The sequence below is a fragment of the Oryx dammah genome, unplaced genomic scaffold (genome assembly GCF_014754425.2).
Source record: "Oryx dammah isolate SB20612 unplaced genomic scaffold, SCBI_Odam_1.1 HiC_scaffold_4, whole genome shotgun sequence".
Classification (NCBI taxonomy): domain Eukaryota; kingdom Metazoa; phylum Chordata; class Mammalia; order Artiodactyla; family Bovidae; genus Oryx; species Oryx dammah.
The window spans coordinates 357,623-384,876 of NW_024070188.1; the positions used below are offsets into that span (position 1 = coordinate 357,623).

The following is a 27,254-nucleotide window of genomic DNA, read 5'->3' on the forward strand; positions in this document are numbered from 1 at the left end:
TGGAAGGGAGAGGTTAGCAGTTACATGGTGAAGTAACTGGGACATGACCCCCTCAGCAGGCTCAGAAGTCACCAGCTAAGGTCTGGGCCAAGAGTATGTAGGAAAGTCAGTCATGTGAGTAGGGTGTAGGTGAGGTAGACACTGGCTGACTAGGGCATGCACACAGAGCAGGGGATGTACCTGGCCACATAGAGGTTTTAAAACTATCAGTTCCAAACGGCTGGACATTTAACCTTCAACCTTTCAGTTCTTCTAACTAGCCTTCATGAACCTTTCATCCACAAATACATTTGAATGTCTCTGGAATCTATCCCAATCTTCATAAACAGAAGGCAAGGTGATGGCTGCACCACAAATTTCAAAGACTCATATAAAGCCAAACAAAAAACAAAACCCGCTCAGTCGTGTCCAACTCTCTGCGACCCCATGGACTGTAGCCTACCAGGCTCCTCAGTCCATGGGATTTTCCAGGCAGGAGTACTGGAGTGGGTTGCCATTCCCTTCTCCAGGGGATCTTCTCGACCCAGGGATCGAACCTGGGTCTCCAGCATTGTACGCAGACGCTTTACCGTCTGAGCTACCAGGGAAGCCCTATAAAGCAAAGCGACCTAAATTATTGTTTGTAGGCAGTCACCTGGTGATTAGGGCAGCAATTCGCTGAAAAGAACAAAAGATGACTGAGTAGAAGTCTCCCCCGACCCCAAATCCAGAACCATAGGTAATCCAACAGCCTCCTCCGCCAGGCCAGAAACGAGGCGCAGTTCAGTCGCTCAGTCGTGTCCGACTCTGCGACTCCATGAACCGCAGCACGCCAGGCCATCACCAACTCCCGGAGTCCACCCAAACCCATGTCCATTGAGTCGGTGATGCCACCCAACCATCTCATCCTCTGTCTTCCCCTTCTCCAACCACAGGTAATCCAACAACCTCCGCCAATCCACGTGCACCAATCCACGTGCACACCACCGCGCTTCACCAGGAAAGTCGCGCCAAACTGCCAATCAGCGGCGACGCTGGACGTAAACGTGACGCTGTGACATCATAGCAAGATGGCTGCTCCCTGAAGGCTTTCTCTCCTACGTGTTTTCCCCTCGCTAGTGTCAGGATCCGAGTTACAGACTCTACGTTTCTCCAGCAATGTTCTGTATCCGAGGCTGTGGCCGCCGGGTCGCGGCTTCCCTCACCAAACAGCACCTTGCGTCCGTCCGGTTCGGCGGTGACAGCGCAGCGCCCTGGACGCCGCACTTCGACGTAGTGGTCATCGGCGGAGGACACGCAGGGACCGAAGCCGCCGCCGCAGCAGCTCGGTGCGGCTCCCGGACTCTGCTGCTCACGCACCGAGTGGACACCATCGGTGAGTGGCGCGGTGTGAGGCTTGCAGAGAGAGGCACGCTGCCAGGGTCCTCCTCCCCCTCCCAGTACCTTTTCCTCCCGTTACTCTGGTGAGAATCCTACCGAATGTTTTTTAGCTTGGTGTGTGTGTTTCGCAGATCAGGCGGACCCGGGCCAGAACTCTGGTCTCGGCTATTCTGTGGACCACGAATTGGGCTGCTGTTGACAGAAGTAATTAGTTGGAGGAGGATTGGGGGAGAGGCACCTTAAGAAAAGAACAAACTTTTAAGAATACTGGTGATACTTTATTTCAATGTTGTCTTTTGCCCTTTACTAGCTTGTTGCCTCGGTTAAAGAGTGAATCAACGTTATTAGTACTCGTTTATTAAATACCCATTGTGTTTTTCTCGAGATTTTGTGAAACCCTTTTGAAGAACGAGGCTACTTTTTAAATTGTATTTTATATTCATACTGAATGTTTATTCCCCAGTTTTACGGTTAGGATCCGACTGTGCTTTTTGGCACTTCACAAGCAGTGGCTGGACGGCCATAATTTAAAGCAGGACCCCTCTCTGGCATCATCATAGATGCCAGCTAGGGCCAGCTAGGACACTATCTCGGAGAAGGCAATGGCACCCCACTCCACTACTCTTGCCTGGGAAATCCCATGGGCCGAGGAGCCTGGTAGGCTGCAGTCCATGGGGTCTCGAAGAGTCGGACACGACTGAGCGACTTCACTTTCACTTTTCACTTTCATGCATTGGAGAAGGAAATGGCAACCCACTCCAGTGTTCTTGCCTGGAGAATCCCAGGGACGGAGGAGCCTGGTGGGCTGCCGTCTATGGGGTCGCACAGAGTCGGACACGACTGAAGTGACTTAGCAGCAGCAGCAGCAGGACACTGTCTTGTAAATTATGCATGCCTGTGTCTTTCTTTGTGCATTTTGCTTACGAGGGAACAGTAATTGAAATGTTAACTATGCTTTCTGTACTGAAATACTGTTTAGAAATAACCATTCAGTTTATAACTGTGGAGAAATATATACTTTTGTTAACAGCGATTCTTTTGGATAGAGGCTATGTGATTACCCAAGTAAAAAGCAGGTACTGCATTTCAATAATAATTTTAAAAGTTGAATGAACAAAAATTATTATTGAACTAAGATGATCAGATAATAGTATAAGTGGTGTAGTTTTGTCAAGGATAAAGGAATTCCCATCAAAACCTGTATTTATATTTTTATACCAATACAATGTGACCTAAGTTTTCTTTTTAAATAAATGGATTTCAGAGATATTTAATAACTCTTATAAATGAGCTTAATGAATGACAGTTCTATTTAAAATCAGTCTCATTTTTTTAAGGTACTTTGATGTTGTGGAGTATGAAGTATTTCTGCTTGTTCTCAGAAAGATAGCTTTGACTTAGAAGGTTAAACTTCCATAGGAATACAGAATGCAGGAATTGTCCTGTATCAATTCTGTCATATCATCTGCCATAATAAAGTCAGAGGTAGAAAATTTTTTATTTTATTAATAACCTGGGAAATAATACTTTTTGACAAACTTGTTTTCCATTCATGATGAAAGAGAAGTCTTTTAACACCAAACCACTCACTGGCAAGTAGGAACAGGATTCCTTTAGATCAATAAAGATTTATCCCTAAACTAAGTTTAGGTCACACTCCCCAAGCACAAAGCCTCATCAGGAAGAGTATTTACCTAAATAAACAGTGGTTCTATATCAAAGGAAGGAGGAAAATAATCTACGCAGCTGTCATCCCTGTTTTTACTGTAGGGACACTGAGATACAGAATATTAGACAACTTGCCAAGATCACATAGAGCTTATAAGTGGTAAATATAGGAACTGAACCAGAACTCTGCCTTGCTACTAACCCATGCTCATAATGACAGTACTATCCAGCCTCCCTCTGGAGACCATGAAAACTTTCGGAGGCCTAAATGCTGGTCACAGGATCAGCAGATGGCCTTTATGGAAGACATAATTAATTATAACTGTGAACCAGTACAAAGAAATTTCTTAAATTATGTTTGATTTAGGAAGGTTTCATGAGGTAAGGTTTTCAAAATCACATTGTAAAGGAAGAGGCAGTGTAATGAAGTGCTAAAAATATGTACAAGAGAAAGATTCAAAAGAAACGTCCAGCATTGGTTTGTCTTCCAAGATGCCCTGAATAACTCTTGCATCCCACTGGGACTTCACCAGTTTTAGTGTTTGCATCAAGTTTTTTATTTTTAATCACCTGATTCTAGTCACTTGTACAGACATTTCCCTATCAAGCACGCACTATGTGCGAGATGCTCGTATATTTATTTTGTTTATGTCTGTTCTCTTTAGGTCAGATGTCCTGTAATCCTTCCTTTGGTGGCATTGGAAAGGGGCATTTAATGAGGGAAGTCGATGCCTTGGATGGCCTGTGTTCTCGAATCTGTGACCAGTCTGGTATACATTACAAAGTATTAAACCGGCGCAAGGGACCAGCTGTTTGGGGTCTGAGAGCTCAAATTGATAGGAAGCTTTATAAGCGGAACATGCAGGTAAGAACAGGGCATGAAAACAGGAAGGATTGTAGTGATTATTTAACATGCAAGTTATTTTTAACAACAAGTTATTTTCAACTTGCATTCTCTTTTGATAGAAAGAAATCCTCAATACACCGCTGCTTACTGTTCAGGAGGGAGCTGTAGAAGATCTCATCCTTACAGAACCAGAGCCTGAGCACACTGGGAAATACCGTGTCAGTGGCGTTGTTTTGGGTATGTACTGCTTATAGATAATAATAACGGTATCAAACTCCATGTGAAAATTTTATCCTGAGTAGCGTATGGAGATATTTTGCTTATTCTAGGAAATTGTTGTGTTTTCTGTTCAAGTATGAAGGAAACTGTATAGAAAAAAATCCTATTCCTCATTCATTTTCACCATGAAACTCACATTCTGTACCATCTTATTTTGGGACTCTATAGCCTGCATAATTGTGTATTTTCCTCTTGGTATTTCTGTGGTAATTTTTATTTTTCTTCGTTCTGACTTTAAACATTTTAAATTTATATTTTACAAGATTATTTATGGTTTTATTTGAGTTACATGTTAATTTTTAAAATAAAATTGCACATGCACATATTTTTTACAGAAGAATGGAAAAGCAATTTATCTCTGTTTTCTCCCTTTAAAGACTTAACCACTTCAGCTTTTTTAGCCTTCATTGCAAACACTAATTGGGAGATTTGTGTGTGCATAGTTATTTTATGGCTTGACTGACTCTGTACAGTCTAATGATTAGGGATTGAACTGGCTTTTTTGTTGAGGAATTCCCAAACATCTACGTCAGTCCTAAGGAGAAGAATCAGTCTTCTGCCAGAGGACTGGACTGTTAGCTTTCTACTGTTAGCTTTCTAGGAACAAAGTAGTAGAAGGGGCTGCACTGGAGAAATTTATCCTTTTTTTTTTTTTTTAATTGGAGGATAATTGCTTTACAATGTTTTATTGGTTTCTGCCATATAACATCTCAAATCAGCCATAAAAATTTCATCATTTAAAATACACTTATTAACTTATTTCTCCTGTTTAAATTTTATTGTAGACTTATTTTTTAGAATGGGATATACATATTAATTTTTTTACTTAGAAAAAATTGAGTGTATTTGTCTTACACAGTAAGAAGGACATGGGTAGACAATCCACATGAAAGTCCTAGCCATGTCACCAGACACCCGTGCCCCTTCCATTGCCCTGCTCTATCACCTGTGGCTATAGCTTTCATTCCAGTGTTCACAAGACCAAAGTCACATATCCAGGTATCCATTATCATATCAGAAAGAAAAGGAAAAAGAGGGAAAGGCTAAAGACCAAATAAAGACAGAGCAAACAAGGTGCATTTCCTTTCAAACAGGATTTCCACTTTCCTATTAATAGAAGTTTAGCCCAGCATCTTCTTGAAATCCATTGACCAAAACTGCATCCTAATGGCCTTCTATGGCCTCAAATTGGTGTGAAAAGATAAATATTTTTAATTGGTATATTTCACCCAAGGAAAATAAGAGTTATTAGTCAAGAAAGTGTGTCAGTTGGATAAGGAATTACTTATATTGAGAGTGCTATGGTGACATAAATACATCACCTATAATTTACATCCCACATAGACATTGAACATATCTGGTGTTACAAGTAAAAACAATAATCAAATACTGTGGTAGCCATACAATGCAGCAGTCCCACTACTAGGCATATACCCTGAGAAGACGTCATAATTCAAAAAGACACATGTACCCCAATGTTCATTGCATCACTATTTACAATAGCCAGGACACGGAAGCATCCTAGATGTCCATCGACAGATGAATGGAGAAAAAGATTGTGGTACATACACACAATGGAATATTACTCAGCCATAAAAGGAATGAATTTGAGTTGTTTCTAATGAGGTGGATGAACCCAGAGCCTGTTAAACAAGTGAAATAAGTCAGAAAGAGAAAAACAAATATCGTATATTAACACATACATATGGAATATAGAAAAATGATACTGATGGACCTATTTGCAGAGCAGCAATAGAGACACAGACATAGAGAACAGACTTGTGGACCCAGTGGGGGAAGAAGAGGGTGGATGAATTGAGAGAGTAGCATTAAAACGTATAAAAACCAATATAGTATTGTAAAGTAAAGTAAAATTAAAAATAAATAAATCCAAAATGAAAAAAAAAAACATATACAAAACCATGTGTAGAATAGATAGCAAGTGGGAAGTTGCTGTATAGTACAGGGAGCTCAATCCAAGGCTCTGTGACAACCTGGAGGGGTGGAATCGGAGGGAAGGTTCAAGAGGGAGGGGACATATGTGTACGTCTGGCTGATTCATATAGTTGTTCTACGGCAGAAACCAACACAACATTGTAAAGCAGTTATCCTCTAATTAAAAGGAAAAAGGAAAGACAAAATGAAGAAAATCAGAATGATACTGCTCAAACTTTACTGTGAGGAATTTGGTGGAATCAAAGAGTAAAAAGAAAATACATTGACTGGAGGAGGTGCTTTGGAATTAAGACTAGTGTTCAGACTTAGCTTTGAGTTTCAGTTTCTTCATCTACAAAATTGGGAGAGTAATGTATATTTCACCAAATGAGAAAAGTGTGACTTAATGTTGAGGTTGGCATATAGTAAGGATTTAATAGATTATAATATAATACTTAATAATTATAGTGAATTACTTAATAAATAACTGCAACATTAATAATAAAAAAACATGGTAGCTGCAGCCAGCTAATGCCTAAAAAAAATTTTTTTAAGAAAAATTGCCATTTACCACAGGCAATTAAAGCCAGGGGTCTGAAGAAATTTTCAGTTTGCTCTACATTCCACCTGAATTTTTAAAATTCCATATAAGTATATTTATGATGTAGGCATATCTTTTTTATAGAATAGAAAGCCAACTTTCGTAAAGTTCAAGTAGTTTCCCCAAGTCCCACAGCTAGAAAATATCACAGTCAAGAACTCAACCCAGGTATTTAAAAACTTAAATGTTCCTTTTGCGTCATCAACAGTTTAAAGGGGATGAAAGAAGGCAGAGTGAAAAGGTGGTCTGTCTCTCATCTGGTGCTCCAGGCAGCCGGTTTCCTTCCTCAGGAGCATTCCTAGTCACTGGTGTGGTCTTTCTGTCTGTGATTTTATCCTTGACTTCACGCATAGGTATATATATTCCACCCCCACACACAGTAGTAACATATTGTACACACTCTGCTATACTTTATTTAACCACTTAGTCTGTATTTGCTTTGCTTTTTGGGAGCTATGTTTCTTTCCTACAAGTCCATGGCTTTTGTTCTGTGATTACCTTAGTAACTATGATTTTCTGTAATACACTTAATCTTCCCTTTCTTCTGTCAGTGTTTCGTGACTTCCCTATGTTGAACAGTTACTACTTTTATTTTCATTTCCCTTTCTCTCTGCTTCCTTTCCTTTCCAGACTTGATGATTATATTGTTTTTATTAAGGTAGCCCTTTATCCTTTTTAATTATTTTTACTTGTTATTTAAATTAGTATCTTCAAATGCTGTTTCTTGGACGCTGTCTATATTTTATGGACCCAACAATACAATTTTTAATTAACATTTTTTACTGAAGTATAGTTGATTTACAGTGTTTCAGATGTACAGTGAAGTGATATATATATTCTTTTTCAGTCTTCTCCATTATAGCTTATTAATAATCAGTTTTTTATAGCTTATTAATAATCAGTTTTTTATTGTAGTAAAATGTATATAGCATAAAGTTTACCGCTGTAGCCATTTCTAAATATACAGTTCCACACCATCAAGTACCCCCACAATGTTGTGCAGCTGTCACCACTCTCCATTTCTAGAACTTTTGAAATTTAGTTGAAATACTGTACCCATTAACAGTAAGTCTCATTACCCAAAGAATTAACCTACATTTTCTTGTACGGTAGATCCATCTATAGACAAACTTTATATGTGAATTTCAACTTTTTCTCATCTTCAGCCCCCAGCTACATTCCCACAGTTCTCACACTCAGTCCTCCCGTTTCTGCACCGCTGCAGGGCAGAGTACTTTACTGTCATCTGTATGTTCTCTTCAGGTTCTTGAGTTATAGTGTTCTCCCCTCTGCTCAATCAGTTATCACTCTTCCAACCACTTCAAAAAAAAATTTATTTTATGTTAGAGTATAGTTGATTTACAATATTGTGTTAGTTTCAGGTATACAGCAAAACAATTCAGTTAAACGTATATAATGTATATTATCCATTCTTTTTTCAGGTTCTTTTCCACTGTAGGTTATTATAGAATATTGAGTAGAGTTCCTTATGTTATACAGTAGGTCCTTGTTGACTATCTATTTTATTTATTGTGGTGTGTATATGTTAATCCCAAATTCCTAATTTATCTATCCCTCCAACCACTTTCTATCTTTCAAAAATATTTGAAATTTTTTATCTTTTGACAAGTTCTTTCCCATTCTTGTGGTTCTTGTGGTTTCATATCTTTTTTGCTCCTTTATTTTCTTTTGGAATTTTAAGAAGGAGAAGAAATCATGTGAGGTGGGATCTGTTAAATTTAACTAGAAGTCTAAATTTAATTAATTTAAAAAATTAACTGAGACCAGCTATTCAGTGCTGACAAGACTTTAGAAACATGTGTATCTGTGATAATACATTATGCTCTCCATCTCAGCTTTTTTGGATTCTTCAGATTGATAACATATAGCCTTCTTACTGATTTAAAATCTTTTTCAGGTTTCTAAAGACAAATTTTTCTGTAGTTCTCCTACAAAAGCGTAACATTCTAATTTGATCCGTGGTGACAATTAGAGCATGAGTTTTGTTCTCTTTCCTGTCCTTCAGCAGATGGAAGTACAGTGTATGCAGAGAGTGTGGTTCTGACTACTGGGACGTTTCTGAGAGGCATGATTGTAATCGGCTTGGAGATGCATCCAGCAGGACGTTTAGGGGATCAGCCTTCCATAGGGTTGGCTCAGACTCTGGAGAAGTTGGGGTTTGTGGTGGGAAGATTGAAGACTGGGACTCCACCCCGAATTGCCAAAGAATCCGTTAATTTCAGCATTCTAAACAAGCAGACACCAGATAATCCATCCATACCATTCAGCTTTATCAATCAGACAGTGTGGATTAAGGTGAGATAATTTATGAAAATGTGGCTTTAAACAGGGAATATAGACTTTTTTTTTGTATTCATTTTTCATCACTATTAATTAGGGCACAAAAATGTGTTCTTTAGAAGGATTAGCTGATTTGGCTACTTGGGTATTTCCTCATAAATTCTTTTTTCTTTTTAATTGGAGGCTAATTACTTTACAGTACTGTGGTGGGTTTTGCCATACATTCACATGAATCAGCCATGGGTGTACATGTGTTCCCCATCCTGACCCTCCCTCCACCTCCCTCCCCAAATCCCATAAATTCTTAAATTTCATTGCTTTGATAACTTTACCTATTTAAATTTTTTGAAATAATTTCAGAAAAGTTGTAGGACTGTTACTTGCCCTCTCCATATATATAGACATAGATACATATATTTAACATATAGAACAGTAACATACATGTTTATTTTTATTCTTTTTTCTTTTCCCAAAACATTTAAGAGTAAGTTGCAGAGATCATGACCCTTTACCTCTAAATACCTCAGTCTGCATCTCAGCTAAGCCAAAGACATCCTCACATAACCTCAATGCAGTGATGAAATTTGGGGAATTTAACATTGACAGTGCTGTTATCGAAAATAAAATTCATAGTCAGAGTTTTCTGACCACCCCAATACATTTTTTTGTCCCAACGTTCTTTTTCCAACCTAGGATCATATATTCCATTTAATTGTCATTTCTTTTTAATCTGGAATAGTTCCTCAGTCTTAATAGTACTGATACTTTTGAAGATATAGGCTACTTTTACCTGTCCTTGTAATTTAAGAAAAAACCAAGCTCTATATTGTGTGTTTAGAATTAAGGGCTAGTAGTTGACGGTCCTAATTTTTGGTGAGTGTTACCCTGATGAGTGGCTATTTATTTATTTATCTAGCCATGCTGCACAGCTTGTGGGAATTTAGTTCCCCAACCAGGGATTGAATCCATGCCTCCTACAGTGGAAGTGTGAAGTCCTAACCACTAAGCGATCAGGGAATTCCCTCTTTTGACATTCTTATCTTTCCTCAACACTTTGTCTTACTGAGTTTTAAAGTAAGTCTCAGACATCATTTCATCCAGAAGTACCTTGGTACATGTCTTTAACAAATAAGGATTTTGTAAAAATCAACCATAATACTATTAGTGCACATAGCAAAACAAAGTTTCTTAATATCATCTGACACCCAGTGCTCAATTTTCCCTAGTATTAAGTATATATATAATGGAAGTACAGTTGAACTACAATGTTCCAAGTGCATTCCTAGTATTTTATAGTTGTTTTATTTGAACCAAGAACTAAATGAGGTTCATACATTACATATCTTATAATAGTTCCTCTCTTTTTTACATCTGTGTGCTGTGCTGTGCTGTGCTTAGTCGCTCAGTTGTGTCTAACTCTTTGCAACCCCATGGACTGTAGCCTGCCAAGCTCCTCTGTCCATGGGGCTTCTCCTGGCAAGAATACTGGAGTGAGTTTTCCATGCCCTCCTCCAGATTTTCCCGACCCAGGAATCGAACCAGGGTCTCCTGCACTGCAGGTGGATTCTTTACTACCTGAGCTACCAGGGGAGCCTCTTTTACATCTACATGGGGAAGAAACTCAGACATTTCTGGAATTTCCTACATTCTAGATTTGTAGATTTGTCTGATTTCACTGCTCTGGTGCCTTAAACATGTTCCTACATCATCAATATTTCTTGTGAACTATTGATCTGGAGGCTTGTGTAAATTTAGGTTCATCTTTTGGGTTGTTTTTAACAAGCATATTTCACCATTAGTATTTGGCTTTGTGCATAGATTTGATGTCTGTACAAGTAAGTTTATATCATGTATGGAATTTATTTGAATTAGAGGCAAACTAATAGAGAAGCGAAACAGTGTTGTGACGAGTTCCCATGTTTTAGCCAGAAGATCAGCTGCCATGTTACTTGACTCACACTAACCCTCTAGTGGATGAGATTGTCCTTGAGAACCTTCACCTTAACTGTCACGTTAAGGAAACTACAAGAGGACCCCGGTAAGGACAAAATACCAGTGCTTAATTACAGTAAGGAATAATGTCAACCCTCTTTTATTTGTTTCATTACATTTTTAAATTCCAATGTCCTGTTCTAGATACTGTCCCTCCATTGAATCAAAGGTCTTGCGTTTTCCAAACCGTGTACATCAAGTTTGGTTGGAACCTGAAGGAATGGATTCTGACCTCATCTACCCCCAAGGGTTATCTGTGACACTGCCAGCTGAATTACAGGAGAAGATGATCACATGCATCAGAGGCTTGGAGAACGCTAAAATGATTCAGCCAGGTAAAGAGACTGCCAGCTGCCCTTTGGTCTGAGCTCAGCATTGCTTAGCAGACAGCGGAAAATTGAAGCTACAGTCATGGTGCTTAGAGCCCCAGAAGACAAAACCCAGCATCTGCACGTTTGTTAATAAAATAGTCTTCACATTTGAAGAGCATTTAATGATAATCTTTGCATCTCCGCCTTGAGGCAAACCCAGCCCTGTTTTTGCTTTTTGTACCATCTGTTCTTTGGCCAGGTTACGGTGTTCAGTATGATTACATGGACCCCCGCCAGATCTCTCCTTCTCTCGAGACTCATTTGGTGCAGCGGCTCTTCTTTGCTGGACAGATAAATGGCACTACTGGTTACGAGGAAGCTGCAGCTCAAGTAAGAAGTGGTTCAAATGTTACTATAAACAGAAAAGGACTATTTAACTGGTGTTCCTCCTCTTGACATCTGTCATGATTGCTATATAGGGCTTAGATACAACTCATAACTGTAATAGAAAACTGACTTCTATTTCAGGACATATGGGGGTGGCTTCTGTATACAACAGGATTTTTAAAACACTGTCTTTGTTGCTCTTTTCTGAGCTCCTAGATCCAGTTGCATATTTTGATTAGATTTTTGTATTGCTTCTGAAATTTAAAAAAAGAAAATTTAGTTCTTTTAACCTAACCTAACTTTATTGAAAATTACCCTGTTGTTACTCCTTTTTAAACAGAAAGCTATGTTATTTTTAGTTGGAAGTGAGAAAAGGCTAAAAAAGTCTTACAAGTGGATTTTTTTTTTTTTTTTAAGATTAGCCACCTGGTTTATCAAGAATATTAGATATTTTTGAAAGCAATGAATTACAGCATTCTAAAGTGGTACATTACCCATATTCTGTTTGTAAATGTGAACCACATTTTCTGTCTGTGTTGTGTCCCTTCTGGGCAGGCCTGCTTCCTTACTGCCTGAACCATTTTTTCCAGGTAGTGTCTGAATAGGATAGCTCTTGGTTCAGTTCATAATGGCCTTTTAAACATTTCAGTCCTCTTGCAGGGCGTGATAGCTGGAATCAATGCAAGTCTTCGGGTCAGACACAAGCCTCCTTTTGTCATTAGCCGAACAGAAGGTTACATAGGAGTCTTGATTGATGACCTCACCACACTGGGCACCAACGAACCATACCGCATGTTTACCAGCCGAGCCGAGTTCCGTTTGTCACTGCGTCCTGATAACGCCGACAGCAGGCTCACATTCCGAGGTAACTTACACTGAGTCCTGCAACCAGACTTTCTCTCCTTTAAGACCTCTTTCATTATAATCTCCCCCTCCCCCTTCTAGGGTACAAGGAAGCTGGTTGTGTGTCCCAACAACGATATGAAAGAGCTTCTTGGATGAAGTCGTCTTTAGAAGAAGGCATTTCTGTGCTAAAGTCCATTGAGTTTTTAAGTACTAAATGGAAAAACTTAATTCCAGAGTCTTCTATAAGTAGTGGTAAAAGTCTGCCTCTCAGGTATGCATTTTTTGTATAAACTTACTTTTTATAGAAAAATGGAGTCATCTCAGATACTACCAATAGATTCCCTAGCTACACGTTTTAAATGAATGCACCTCTTATGTTTGCTTCTTTTCAAAATTCTTTAGAGATAATTTAATCTCCTTACTCACGAATGACAATATACATGATTCTAAATTATTTTTTATTTCTCTGTGGCTCCCATTGAGTTCTGCCTTTCCTAAGATCTAGAGGGCATAAACCAAGAAATAGCATAATCTGCTTTCTTTTTTATGCATTGAACAGTTGGAATGGTCTCATCTTGCCTGTGAACCATAGCAGGGATACTTTGATTAAGCAGTGTTATCAATTCTTACAGAGTCCCTTGCTACATTTTAGGAGTTTTTTTGTCCTTGTTTTTACCATTCTGGTTGTATGGACTCTAAAGGACATTAATAGAGAGCTTTTATGATTCAGAGATACATTTCTGAAAACCTCATGTAATTCAAAATTTACATCAGTCACCACTGATTTTTCCCATTTAAAAAATGTAAGCTAATGCGGAGAGGGGGATTGGAGGGTGGGTTTTAGAAGGTATAAATCTACAATCATTGTGTCTTAGAAGCACACATGCTGACTTGATCTTGCTGCTATGTCTCCAGTATGTTTTTTGTTGATAGTTTTCTTTTTCTCAGTCCTTGTTTTGCTTGTGAGGAAATTTGTAGACTTAACGGTATATTCATTTTAATGCCACTTTTTATCATCCCCAATCTCTCTAACTGCTTTCTTTTTAACTAACAGCCAGGCATAACATGTCTTTGACTTTCATCTCATCACAGTGTTTTTTGTTTACAGTTTGTATTCCCAAATTTTCATTTTCATGAGAATTTCCCAAAGCACTGGCACCACTGATAGAGGATAGTAAGCAGGTTTTTAATTATAGTAACAGTAAATAATCAGCTTCCCAGGTGGCGCTAGTGGTACAGAACCCACCTGCCAATGCAGGAGACCTAAGAGATGTGGGTTCAATCCCTAGGTCAGGAAAATTCCCTGGAGAAGGACATGGCAACCCATTTCAGTATTCTTACCTGGAGAATCCCATGGATAGAGGAGCCTGGCAGGCTACAGTCCATAGGATAGTAAAGAGTCAGACATGACATGATAGTAAAGAGTCAGACAGAAGTGACTTAGCAACAATAAATAATAAAGAATCTGCATGATTGTCACCTAAACCAGGGGGTCTCATTCACAGGAAAAATAGCTTGGTTCACAGATAAGGGTGGCAGATTCGTTTACCAGTTAAGTGGTACTGGGAGATGGTAGTAGTATAAGCATAGTTTTGTATTTCACTCTGTTGTCCAGCTATTTGTTTAAATTTAAGAGTTTATTATTATTTCAAACTTTGCAGAAGAATTTATAGCATTATGCTTAACATAGGTCAAATATTACACTATGTTAGATTTTATATAATTAGAATTTGCATTCGATGTGACTCATGTGGATTGAGGTCATAGTGAGAGCAAGGGAAGTGATTGTTTTCAACACTGCTTAGAATGCTAATTGATGAATAAAAATACGAAAAAGGAGGGGGCTGTCAGTTATATTTTTACCTAATCCCAAGAGTACCCATTTTGTAAAGGTAACCTTTTTTTAAACAGTAATCTGATCAAATGCTTTTCTTGTTAATTCAGGTGTCTTTCCTTTCAGAAGGCCTCATCCTCCTGTTTGATTTTGGTAGAATATTTATAATCTAGTGTTGAGCCTCCCTGAAAGAACTCACTTGATCAATTCCTAGACATATAAAGCTAGAAAGATAGAAAATTGGTCCGAGGACATGTATTGTGTCTGCCGCACACACAGCAAGCTGTGCGCCAGGCGCTGAGAAGTGGGACTAGACTTTGAGCTACCGTTTGACAGAAGAGATCCACAGAGATGCGCGCACACATTTCCTGTCAGGGCCATAGGGAGACCCACGGATGCGCCAGGTAGTGCAGAAACTGTCTCTTGTGTTCTGCAGAAGTGTGCTAATTTGTCCTTCAGTGGCAGCCCTCTGTACTCTGACGCTTAGGCTTCATTCAAAGCTGGTCTTGAAGTTTGGACCTGCAAATAGTTCCAAGCCTTCTAAACAAATTGTTTAAAAGCCTTTTAAAAGATGTATTTATTTTGGCTGCTCTGGGTCTTCACTGCTGCCTGTGGGCTTTCTCTAGTTGCAGCAAGCGGGAGCTGCTCTTCACTGCAGAACTGGGGCTTCTCATTGCAGCGGCTTCTCCTGTCGACGAGCACAGGCTTCAGTAGTCACAGCTGGTAGGCTCCAGAGTGCTGGGTCAGTAGTTGTGGCACATGGGCTTAGTTGCCCCATGGCCTGTGGGATCTTCCCAAACCAGGGATCAAACCCACGTCCCCTACATTAACAGGCAGATTCTTAACTTCAACACTGGACCACCAGGGAACCCTAAAACCTTCTTAAAAGTTAAATGGTCATGGGCTTTTCTTTGAGGTCACCATCCTCTAAGATTGCTCTCTTTTTGGTTAGTCAGTAGGAGGTATTTTCCTGTATGTTCTATAATTCTTTTATTTTATTTTTGGCCACCCTGGGTTTTCGTTGCTACATGCAGGCTTTCTCTAGTTGTGACTGGTACGGGCTGTTCTCAGGTTGCAGAGCATGGGCTTCATGTTGTGATGGCTTCTCATGTCTCAGAGCACCAGTTCCAAGGCGAGTGAGCTCTGTAGTTCTGGCACACAGGCTCAGTTGCCCCATAGCATGTGGGATATCCCCAGACCAGGGATTGAACCCATGTTCCCTGCATTGGCAAGCGATTCCTAACCACTGAGCCACCAGGGAAGTCTTGTTCTATAATTTCTGAAAGGACAACCCCTTTTGGAGTTTAGGGTTAGGTTTCATTATATCAATAGCTTATCTGATGAGACTTCTGAAATTAATTGACATAATTCATCTTGTGAAGCACAACAAAGTTGACAGCTCCTTGTGCAAAGAGGTGTCTGGCCTTTCCTAGACTGTCTGAGATGAGACAGGCCTCTGCAGAGAGTGTGACACATGACTGTGGTGATAGAATGAGCTGTAAAAAAAAAAAGAAAAGAAAAAAACACATCTGGGAGGCCTGAAGGGACTTGGGACCCTGGGATGGGCAGATTTGACTTTCTTTTGACTTGATAAATTAATTGGTTTAATTGATTTGGGGTGGACAAAGTTGATCAAAAAAGCAATCTATTGAAAGAGGGAAAGGGCAAAGTAAATAAAAATAAAATTAAGGCAGTAAATGTAGTGTAGGGAAAGTGTACAGATCAGTGAAACCTTGTGAGAACCAAGCAAAATGAGAAGGAAACTGCAGGGTATTTTCCAGTCTTGGAATAAGCAGATCTCCTTTAGTTGGATCTGAGCATGCGTGTAGAAGGATGACGCATTCACAGGACGTGGGCTTAACGTGACTTAGATGTAAATTCTTAGGGAGTTCAATCACACCCTTGTTTTCAGAGGATATTCTGTCCTAATAGGAAAGCTCCAGAGGACAAATGGATTGTTGCAGTACCACTTTACCAACTATTTACCCATCTTGATAAAGGAAAGGAGTTGAGAATCACATGCTCTCTTTCAAAAAACTGCAGAGGAAGGAACACTTCCAGACTCATTCTGCGAAGCCACTATCACCCAGATAACAAAAGCAGACCACGACATCACAAAAAAAGAAAATTACAGGCCAATATTACTGATAAACATAGATGCAAAAATCAACAAAATTCTAACAGAATTCAGCAACACATTAAAAAGATCATACACCATGATCAAGTCGGGTTTATCCCAGGGATGCAAGGATTCTTCAATATACGCAAATCAATCAATGTGATACACCATATCGACAAATTGAAATATAAACACCATGTGATAATCTGAGCAGATGCAGAAACGCTTTCGACAGAATTCAGCCTGAGAATCACATGCTGATCTTCTGGAGGTCTCACTGTGTCGCAGATGCTGCTGTGTTTGCTCAGTATACTTGGGGAAAATTAGAAATATATTGATATCATTTATTCTGAGATTTGGTATTACTTTCAAGGAATTTTGTTCTTAATCTGCCTGATATAATAAGGACCCTTGTGTTAATGAAGCTTTTCTGTGTTTGTAGAGCTCTTGATGTTCTGAAGTATGAGGAAGTTGACATGGAGTTGTTGGCCAGGGCTGTTCCAGAGCCCTTGAAGAAGTACACCCAATGTAGAGAGCTGGCCGAAAGACTGAAAATAGAAGGTAGAAAATTTTTTACTTAGAATGTCTGTATGCTGTCTTCTTCATTTGTGCAAATAATGAATGAATTGCAGATACACAGAGAGCTCTGTGTCAAGAGGAGCCATTATTACCGTAAGACCAGCATCGTCTTAGGCTCTGACCACTCAGAGTAGGTTTCCCAGGTAGCATTGTAACACATCGGAATGTGTTAGGAATGCACAATCTCAAGCTCCACCCCAGACCCACTAAGTGAGCATTTGCATTTTAACAAGATTCCCTAGGTGATCTGTGTGTATATTTCATGTTGGGAAGTGCCACTGTAGAGCTCTCCTTTTTAAAAAAAAAAAACCTTTTCTCCTTTTGAACTTCTTCTTTTAATGTTTTCTGCACTTAAATGTTCTAATAATGAGGAAAATAATGCTGTCTTTGGCTTTGATGATATGTTATAATACTCTTCCATTAACAAAGACTTATTTTGTATCAGGCAAAAAAGTTCAGAGTCTGCTCCTGTATGTTCTAACATTTGGCGTGTTCTCACACTCTTAGTCAATATATTGACCATCAAAGTCACATGTGACTTTTGGAGTTGTACTGCAATTCTTAACTTTTTCTTTATAAAAAAAAATATTTCAGGACTTCCCTGGTGATTAAGACTCCATACTCCAAATGCAGGGGGCACAGGTTTGATCCTCAGTCAGGGAAGATCCCGCATGCCAAAAAGAAAATTCAAACAGAAATACTGATAATAGCATTAACTTCTGCATTGTAATAGAAGATTTTTTTTTCCTCTTCTGGAAAATTGTGTGCAGAAAAAGTCAGGAAACAGAATGAGATGGGAGAGAAGGGTAGGAAAAGCACGATAAAAGGTGGACTGTTCAATCAGGAAAGGCCTTCAGGCTCCTTGGGGACCGGCAAAGGTGGTAACAATGCTGCAGTCCTTCTAGCAGTAACATTTTCTTTCAGTTCCAGAAAGGTCTGTCACCCTGCTATGCTTTGACTGCTTATATAGAATGACCCAAGTTCTACCTATCATTCTTCCAAATGAACATGCCCTGGTCATTTGCTAATGTGTAAGAAGTGTTGTTAACCTTATATCTCAACGTCATGATCTCTCTATTGAGTAAAAGTTACTTTATTGAACATTTAGGCTGTTAGCATCTGGGAAAAGGTGATTAAACTCTGTATTTTAAACTTGGTTTGCCGTTTTACTGTGTCCAATAAATGGTCCAAAATAATTATCTTCAACTTGTTTATAGGAAACCCTGACTTCAGCCATGGAGTAATTACTATTTTGCCTTGTTCTTTAAGACTGGCATATATAAAGACTCTAACTAATACCCACGGCTTAAAAGAAACCACACTAGGTTAAAATATAGCATATATCAGTAGTTTTCAAATCACTACCTAGATCCTCCACTAGATAAGTTTTTTCTTTCTTTTTTTTTAATGTGGACCATTTAAAAAATCTGTTGAATTTATTACAACATTGCTTCTGTTTTATGTTTTGGGTTTTTTGGCCCTGAGGCCTGTGTAATCTTAGCTCCCTGACCAGGGATCAAACCTGCACCCCTTGAATTGGAAGGTGAAGTCTTAACCACTGGACTGCCAGGGAAGTCCTTAGACAAATTTCTTGAAGGAAGAAATCGGTTTCAGAGTTTTGCTATACATATTTGGAAAATTAAATATATCTTTAACATATACATTATTTATATTCTGTGATCCTGTAGTCTATTCCTGAGTCATAAAATTTCATTACAGTTTGTCATGCTGATGTGTTATATTAATCCCTTTATGTGAATTATTTCATTTGATACTTAAAAAGTGTCATGTAAAGGCTAGCTACTAGCATTATGTCTTAATTTACAGATAGTTATAACTTGCCCAGGGTCACACAGTTGGGGAGTGGCAGAACTGGGCTTTGAACCTAGTATATCTGTCTACAAGGCCTGTGTACCTCACAGCTCTCCTTTGTTGTCAAAAAGACCATCATAAGTCTCTGGGTCAGCCCGTAACATTTCTAGATAAGGTGCCTGAGGCCCAGAAGTATCATGACGTGTTCATTGTCAGAGGGTAATTTATTGGTGGAGCCAGGCTCAGAGCTGAGACTTTCTGGCTACCAGCCAAGTGATAGAAGCAGAAGCTTCCAGAACCTCTAGGGAAGACTTGCTTTTCTTAAACAGGACAGAATGAAGGTCTTGGATTTATTTTTCTAAGAATGGAATGCTTTAATTACAAAATAATTGCTGAATTGTCTAACTTCACTCTGAATAAAACTTCAGTTAATTTATTTAAATTATGTTATCATCCAAGAATATATCCTTTTAACAATTATAGCTTTATTTGAAAACCAACTTCTTGGAGAAACACCTAATCTTTAGAACTTCAAACCTATAGCCTGTCGAAGAAAGTGTTCCACCAAAATTTGCATTGAGAAAGAAAGCAATTTTTTTTTTTACTTAAAATTTTCTAGATTTTTTAAATGAGAAGGACATGGAATAAACTGCCAGACAGAATATTGTAGTTAATACACAAGATACTCCCTCTCTTTATTTTAATCTCAGTCTCCTCTTCTGCTAAAGGGAACACCTACCCCATCTGTCGTGGTACTGAGATCATATATGCAAAAGCTCTCTGTAAATTGTAAAAAGCTAGAAACATGTAGGTTGTTAATGTTATCTGAGTATCACAACATAATTAATTTTGTTCACCAGCCACTTATGAATCAGTACTGTTCCATCAGCAACAAGAAATAAAGGAAGTTCAGAGAGATGAAGCTCTCCAACTACCAAAGGATCTAGATTATTTGACTCTCAAGGATATATCTTTGTCCTATGAAGTTCGAGAGAAGCTCCATTTCAGTCGCCCACAGACGGTAAGAAAACAGGCAGTGGACAGGAACAGATCATAAAGAGCCAATGCTTTAATTTTTAAAAGCTGGATTTATAGTGGCCATATAACTAATGTTTGTCATCATAAAAAGTTTAACCTCTTATTTTCATATTCTTTTTATATGACAGGTGTCATTATATTTTTTATGAGAGAGAAAAAAGCTTAGTCTAAATATGTATCTGGAAGTCAAGAATTTGGTTGATTATAATTATCCAACTATGTGCACGCTTGTTTATATGCATGACTTAAACTACCTTAGGTTAAAATAGAATACATGTCAGTGGTTTTCAGATCACTGCTTGGATCCCTCCAAGGAGTTCCATAGTGTTGCCTTGGGAGCCAGTAGGAGGAAGTAGAGAGCCAGAGAGGCCCCCACCCATGATCCTATGTGTGTCTGTGTGTGGTTTGCATTTGCATGAGTACATGGGCACCACGCTGTACACATCTGTTAAAAACTTGGCAGCATACAGTAATGAATTTGTAATAACAAATATTGAAAGACTTGTAGGCTGTATTTATTGATTCTGAGATACATTTTTAACATCTCTGAGTTGTAGCTTAAAAATTGATGGTGTATCATAGTTTAATGGGCATTGTGTTGTGTTTTTTTTTAATTTTTTTCAGTGGATCATAAAATAAAGGGGCACTTAACAAAACCATGGCCTGCAAAAAATTTTGAAAAGATTTTTTTAAGAGGAGTGATTTCATCAACTAATATGGTATTCTTAGTCATAGTCATCATGGAAAGCAGCAGAGAGGCCTTAAGTTTTATAGCTGTATCTTACTCAGTTGGGGTTATGTTTTTGTGGATAGTCATAGGCTGCACTGCCCAGTATGATAGCCGCTAACCAAGTGCAACCATTTAGAGTAATTAAAATGAAATAAAGTTAAAAATTCAACTCCTCAGTCATATTAGCCACATTTCAGATGCTCAGTAGCTACAAAAGGCTATTGGCTGTCATACTGGACAGTTATCATATTTTTACACAGCCAGTGTTATAGAAATTTTCCATTATCACAGAAAAGTTCAATTGCATTGTATTGGTCATCAGAGTTCACCTCTTAACCAAAATTCTGAAATACCAAAAGCTCTGGCAAAAGTTTGCTACAGAGTCATTTGGTGGCAAAACAGACGTGAACTGATATGAGGTCTCTATACCATGTGGAGTGAATAAGTCATACATTTCACTGCAAAAATATACCATAGAAATATCACTGAGATTAGTCATAGGGTGCTGACCAGCACACTGCTAGTGATGTTAGTTTAGTTTAACAAAAAGAAAAGGTTAGGTACTCTAACATCTGTTAGTTACATCATCTTAGACAAGTCATTTTAATGTCTCCGAGTCTCGGTTTCCCCTGTTTTTAAAGTGAAGATATTAATTATAACCACATTTCTCTTACCTGCTTTTAAAGTTATTTTGACAATATATTAAGATAAAGTTTTGAAAATATTTTATAAACTGTAACATACAGTCATTATCAAGAGGAAAATAAATTTGCTTATAACTGACATAGCTCATTTATGTTTCTCTTGTGGTTTTAATTCCTAGATTGGGGCTGCCAGTCGTATACCTGGAGTGACAGCTGCTGCCATCGTCAACCTGCTCAGATTTGTGAAGACCACTCAGCAAAGACAGGCAGCTATGAATAGAGTTCCCAAAATTGATCAACAATTACGTGATACAGACAGACTTGAAGAGAGTCAGTTATAGCTTTCTATTGATAGAAGAGTTAATCTGAACAAGAGTGTAGCCAGATAAGAAGTATTTATATTTAGCACCTGTTAAAATAACTTTTTTTTAAATAAAGTTATTTTAACAGGTGCTAAATATAAATACTTCTTATCTCCTGTCTACACTCTTATTACGTTTTGTGGCTTTGTCATTAATTTATAAATAGGTTATAATTCTGCTTTTTCGTATATCTGAAAAAATAGTTATAAAGTCTATTTATATTCTTTGTTTCAGGTATTCTAATACAGTATACCTATTAATATAAGTTTGGGCAGTGTTCATCAAAGAGAAATACAGTGGAACTAAAACAGAACCTGAAAAAAAAAATTCTCAGCTTGCGAATTTGCCTACTCATAAGGACTAATTTACTGGGAATTCCCTGGTGGTCCAGTGGTTAGAACTCCGCACTTCTACTGCAGGGGACCCAGGTTGGAACCATGGTCAGGGAACTAAGATCTGCATGGCGTGGCCAAAAATAAATAATAAGAACTTTGTCCATAAAAGGTACCAAATTAAAAGTCTTATCTTTCAATTAGTTTTGAAAGTTGGCAGGCTTCTGCTTGGTTGTGTTATTTCAAAGCCCTCAAATTCTTAAGGCTAAAAATTTGAAACTGTACAAAATCATCCAGAATCATTCAGCTAATTTCCAGTGCTAGGCTGTAGCATGGTGACTAAAGTTCCCCTATTGAAAGTCAGAATTGACAGAAAAATCTGAATGGCGCTGGTACTCTCCAGTACTTGTGATATATGGTTACAGGGGTTGGGGGTGGTAACCAGCCGGGTCTTTGGCTAACTCCTCAGACACCTTGACCTTTCTTCACTGACTAGAGGATGAATGTAGCCAAGTGGACAAGAGGACCCTACTTATCCTTGGAAATGCCAACTCAGACCTTTCCTGTCAGTCCAGGGAGAAGCTCCCATGTCAGCCTCAAGCCAAAGCAGGTATCTCAGACAGTTCTAAGCGCCCTGAAATCACTTTGGTTACAGATCTGTGTGTTAAGCCTGATTATGGGTGTGGGGCAAATATCTTCTTGTTATAATCATATATAGCCCCTTGGACGTAGCTCGGTTTCCATGAGTTTCATCTAATTTTGCCTTTCCATAACACAGTCCAGGATCAGTAGCAAGTAAAAAGCATTGGGTTAGCCAAAAAGTTTGTTCAGAAGATGTTACAGAACAGCCAGAGTGAACTTTTTGGCCAACCCAATATGTGTAATGCTGGATGTTTTAGCAATGATGAATTCTTTTTGATACTTGATGTAGTAATTTCAGTAAGTGGTAACTTTTAGTTATTATGGCCATTCCTAGGCAGAATTCTTACCACAGAGGCATATTGAGTACACTTCTGTATGGTGTTTGTTAAAAGAGGATATTTTGTACTACTGTTTATCACTAGAGGGGAACCATTGATTGTAAACTTTTCTTTTTCTGGCTAATTGCAGGAGTAAAAGCAGTGAGTAGGGTGCTTATTGAATGGACTATAGCAAAAATTTATTTTGAGGAAATAAAAAATTCCTAAATGCTTTGGAAGGTTCTCAACAGCTGTACTTTGGGCCTAGTGACACCACATATAAAGAAGCTTGGGTTTTATAATGTGATTCCATTACAGTAGTAACTATCTTACTGAAAAATGTTTGATAGAAAACATGTTTTAGGTTCTGCATTTAGTTTAGGATATGAAACCTCTTGAAATCCACAATTTAAAATATGTTGTTATATATATTATACAGAATTATCTCACTTAACAGAATATTTCAGAACAAATCGGCTGAAGATGTACCCTTAGTCCAGTTACTCCATGGGAATCCCCCAACAATGACAGCAGTCAGCATCCAACAGAAGCTGGCCTTACGATTTCCTCCACCCACCACAGACCACATAACCTGGTAGTTTGAAAAGTTAGGCACATACTGAAGTTCATTTCAACAGGAACACCAAACTTAAAATAAGGAAATGAGGGATTTCCCTGGTGGTCCAGTGGTTAAGAATCTGCACTTCCAATGGAGGGGCATGGGTTCAATCCCTGGTCAGAGAACTAAGATGTTACGAGCCACACTGAGCGGCCCAAAAAGGAACTGACTAAGAAACACTAAGCATTTGTCAGATTGGTTGAGGAGGAAGGGAATATGAAGATAAGGACCTATGCTAAATTAAACCGTCACAGCCTTGAATTACGCAGTTACTTTATAGACAGGTGTTTTGAGTTTTATTACTGATTGTTTTAAACTGGTTTGTCACTTTTGAGTTTCAGCCTCCATTGGAATAGCCATGACTTTTCCCCTTCAGAAATTTCAACTCCTAGAAGAATGCCCTGCTCAGGAGAAGTGGTCAGAAGTACCAGGGAAGCCACCAGCAGACTAGGGGTTCCCTCAGAGTTGGCAAAGCTGCTTACTCTAGAAGGTACACATTATCAATAAACTTTCCCCAGGCTCCCTGTTCACAATCTTCTCTTGTTGCGCTTACCTCATCCACCTTAATTCTTAATGCCTGTCCTACTCTTAACTTACTCTTATCAACATGCAAACCTCTTCAATGCCGGCAGCGGCATGGTTGTAGACAGAACATGTTTTTTGAATAAATGAAAAAATAGTACTAAAGGCAAGAGATGGCAAAACTAAAACTTAATTGAATAATTAAATGGGATAAAAAGATTTATAACATACTAAGAACTGCATACTTATGCATTTGCCTTTCTCCGTCTCTCTTCTGTCTTCACATTCTCTTTATTTCCTCTATCTTTCTGTACTGTTATCCCTGCTTTTCACTGCTCCTGATATGATATTAAAGCCTATTTTTTATATTCAGGCCATTTTATTCAATCAGAAAATATTTCCTAATTTAAAAAGCCAGATTAAAGACACAATTGAGGAGATTCCCTGACAGTCCAGTGGTTAGGACACAGTGCTTTCATTGTCAGGGCCTAGGTTTGATCCCTGGTCGGGGAACTAAGATCCCATAAGCCACCTGGTACAGCGAAAAAGTAAAAGGCATTTAAAAGAAAATTAAAATGGGCAAAAGGCCTGAATAGACATAGCTCCAAAGAAGATATGCAAATGGCCAATGACTCCGTGAAAAGATGAACATCCCTAGTCGTTAGGAAAGTGCAAATCAAAACCACAGTGAGGGACTCCCTAGACTGTCCAGTGTCCAGACTTGAAGCTTACACTGTTGAGGCATAGTTTCTCTCCCTGGTCAGGGAACTAAGATTCTAAATGCTGCACAGTGTTGCCAAAAAAAAAAAGAGACACCATTTCATACCTGTTAGGATGGCTGTTAACAGTCAGGAAATAATAAATGTTGGGACTTCCGTGGTAGTCCAATGGCTAAAACTGCACTGTAAGTAAAGGGAGCGTGGGTTCGATCCTGGTGGGGGAACTGGATCCCACATGCTGCTACTAAAGATCCCTGGTGCCACAACGAAGATCCAAGATCCAGCATGCCACAGCTAAGACCCAGTGCAGCAAAATAAATACATAATATATTTTTTAAAAAGAACAACAAATGTTGAGAACACTGTGGAGAAAATGGACCACTTAGAACTGCTGGTGGAAGTGTAAAATGGTGTAGCCACTTTGGAAGACAGGGTGACAGCTCCCCTCAAAAGTGGAGTTACCGTATGACCCTGAGATCTCACATGCATGTATATATTCAACAGTATTGAAAGCAGAGTCTGAGATCTGTTCAAGGGCCATGTTCATAGCATTATTCACAATAGCCAAAGGTGGAAGCAACCTAAGCACGTCAACAGATGTATGGATAAACAATGTATATACATGGAATGAGATATTTTTCAGCCTTTTGAAAGGAAGCAAATTCTGACACAAGCTACAACTTGGACAAACTTTGAGGTCATTATGCTAACTGAAATAAGCCAGTCACAAAAAGACAAATTCTGTATTATTCCACTTACATGGGGTATTTAGAGTAGTTACATTTACAGAGACAAAGTAGAGGTGATTGCCAGGAGTTGGGGCAAGGGAGGAATGGAAATTTACTGTTTGATAGAGTTTCAGTTTTGCAAGATGAAGAGTTCTGCAGGATGGTGTTAATGGTTGCACAACAATGTGAATGTACTTAAAACCACCTTACAGTTAAAAACAGTTTAAGATGTTGGGACTTCATCTGGTGATCCAGTGGCTCCATGCTTCCAGTGCAGAGGCCTGGGTTTGATCCCTGGTCAGGGAACTAGATCCTACATGCCACAACTGGGAGTTTGCAAGCCACAACTGAAAAAAAAAAAAAAAATCCCATGTACCGACGATCCCTTGTGCTGCAACTAAGACCTGGCACAGCCAAATAAAATTTTTTTAAAACTGATTAAGGTGTTAAAATTTATATTGTATAACAATTGTAAAAGCCATGAATTAACTTGTATCTCAGACTCTAAAACCTGCTGATTGATAAGCTATCCCCTTATTTCTAAAAATATAATTGAGATATTTTAAAGAGAAGGGTTCAGACTTAAAGATTATCTGAGGAAAAGGCACATTGCATTTAAATGTTAAACCCCAGTTCTTTCTGTCCCATCAAGGGGACCAGAAGAAAACTTTTTCCTATTAACTAAAATCTAAGAGAAATCACATAACCCCATAAGGAGAGTTACGCTTTTCATTGTTGTTCAGTTGCTAAGTCATGTCTGACTCTCTACAATGCCTTAGGCTGCAGCATGCCAGGCCTCTCTGTCCTTCACCATCTCCCTGAGCTTGCTCAAACTCAGGTCCATTGAGTCTTTATGCCATCCAACCATCTCATCCTCTGTCGCCTCCCCCTCTGCTTTGTCTTCAGTCTTTCCCAGGATCAGGGTCTTTTCCAGTGAGTTGGCTCTTTGCATCAGGTGACCAAAGTATTGGAGCTTCAGCTTCAGCATCAGTCCTTCCAGTGAATATTCAGGGTTGATTTCCTTTGGGATTGACTGGTTCGATCTTGCTGTCCAAAGGACTCTGAGTGTCTTCTGCAGCACCACAATTCGAAAGCATCAATTCTTTGGAGCTCAGCCTTCTTTTAAAAGAGTAGCTACTACCTAATAACGTTTACTGTGTGTCAGATACGAAGTTAAGGGTGTTACATGGATTCTTGCTCTTTAATCCATGATAAAGCAGTTTTCTTCCTGTTCTACAGACGAGAAACAACACTTGGAAACATTAAGAAACACTGCTAGTTGTCTTCCTGATAGCCATGTCTGTGCACTGCCCTCCTCCTTGCCTAAAGAACCATGCTTTCGTTCACTCTTTCCTTCCACAGTCCCAGAAGCTTAAACTCTTCATTAGTTTAGAGTCATCTTGGTCATGGCAGCCCCCCAGCATTTGGTCTAGGCCTGAGGCTGGTGTGCAAACTCACCCAATGAGTTGGAAAGGCCGTCCTCTAGGTAGCATTTTTGCTCTTTAAAAGGGCACCTGTTTTTAAGGTGGTATGTTCTCAAACTAGATTGTTGTACAGTTTTGTGAACATGCTAAAGAACACTGAATTGTATGCTTTAAAAGGGTGAATTTTATAGTATGTGACATATATCAATAAAGCTGTTATAAAAAATAAAGGAAGTATGTATGATTGGGAAGCCCTTGAGCAGTGATTTATTTTTTTAATCTTTTAAAAAATGTTTAAAAAAAAATT

At 38.8% G+C, this 27,254-nt stretch overlaps 1 protein-coding gene across 1 annotated transcript; it reads left to right on the top strand.

Moving 5' to 3' along the window:
• Positions 1–1,027: 1,027 nt before the first annotated feature.
• Positions 1,028–23,171, top strand: LOC120862887 (protein MTO1 homolog, mitochondrial-like). The gene is made up of 12 exons (XM_040239038.1): positions 1,028–1,354; positions 3,693–3,892; positions 3,994–4,111; positions 8,716–9,005; positions 10,916–11,028; positions 11,127–11,317; positions 11,553–11,683; positions 12,341–12,545; positions 12,626–12,797; positions 16,922–17,040; positions 19,731–19,891; positions 21,462–23,171. Exons 1-12 carry the CDS (start codon positions 1,138–1,140, stop codon positions 21,621–21,623), a joined length of 2,079 nt encoding a protein of 692 aa, XP_040094972.1. The 5' UTR covers positions 1,028–1,137; the 3' UTR covers positions 21,624–23,171.
• The last annotated feature ends 4,083 nt before the right edge of the window (positions 23,172–27,254 follow it).

Bases quoted from the DNA above. Each gene is read 5' to 3' on its own strand.
- LOC120862887 (XM_040239038.1), top strand. From the start codon at position 1,138: ATGTTCTGTATCCGAGGCTGTGGCCGCCGGGTCGCGGCTTCCCTCACC. The intron at 4,112-8,715 runs GTATGTACTGCT...CCTGTCCTTCAG, and splicing joins TGTCAGTGGCGTTGTTTTGG to CAGATGGAAGTACAGTGTAT. The intron at 12,798-16,921 runs GTATGCATTTTT...CTGTGTTTGTAG, and splicing joins GGTAAAAGTCTGCCTCTCAG to AGCTCTTGATGTTCTGAAGT.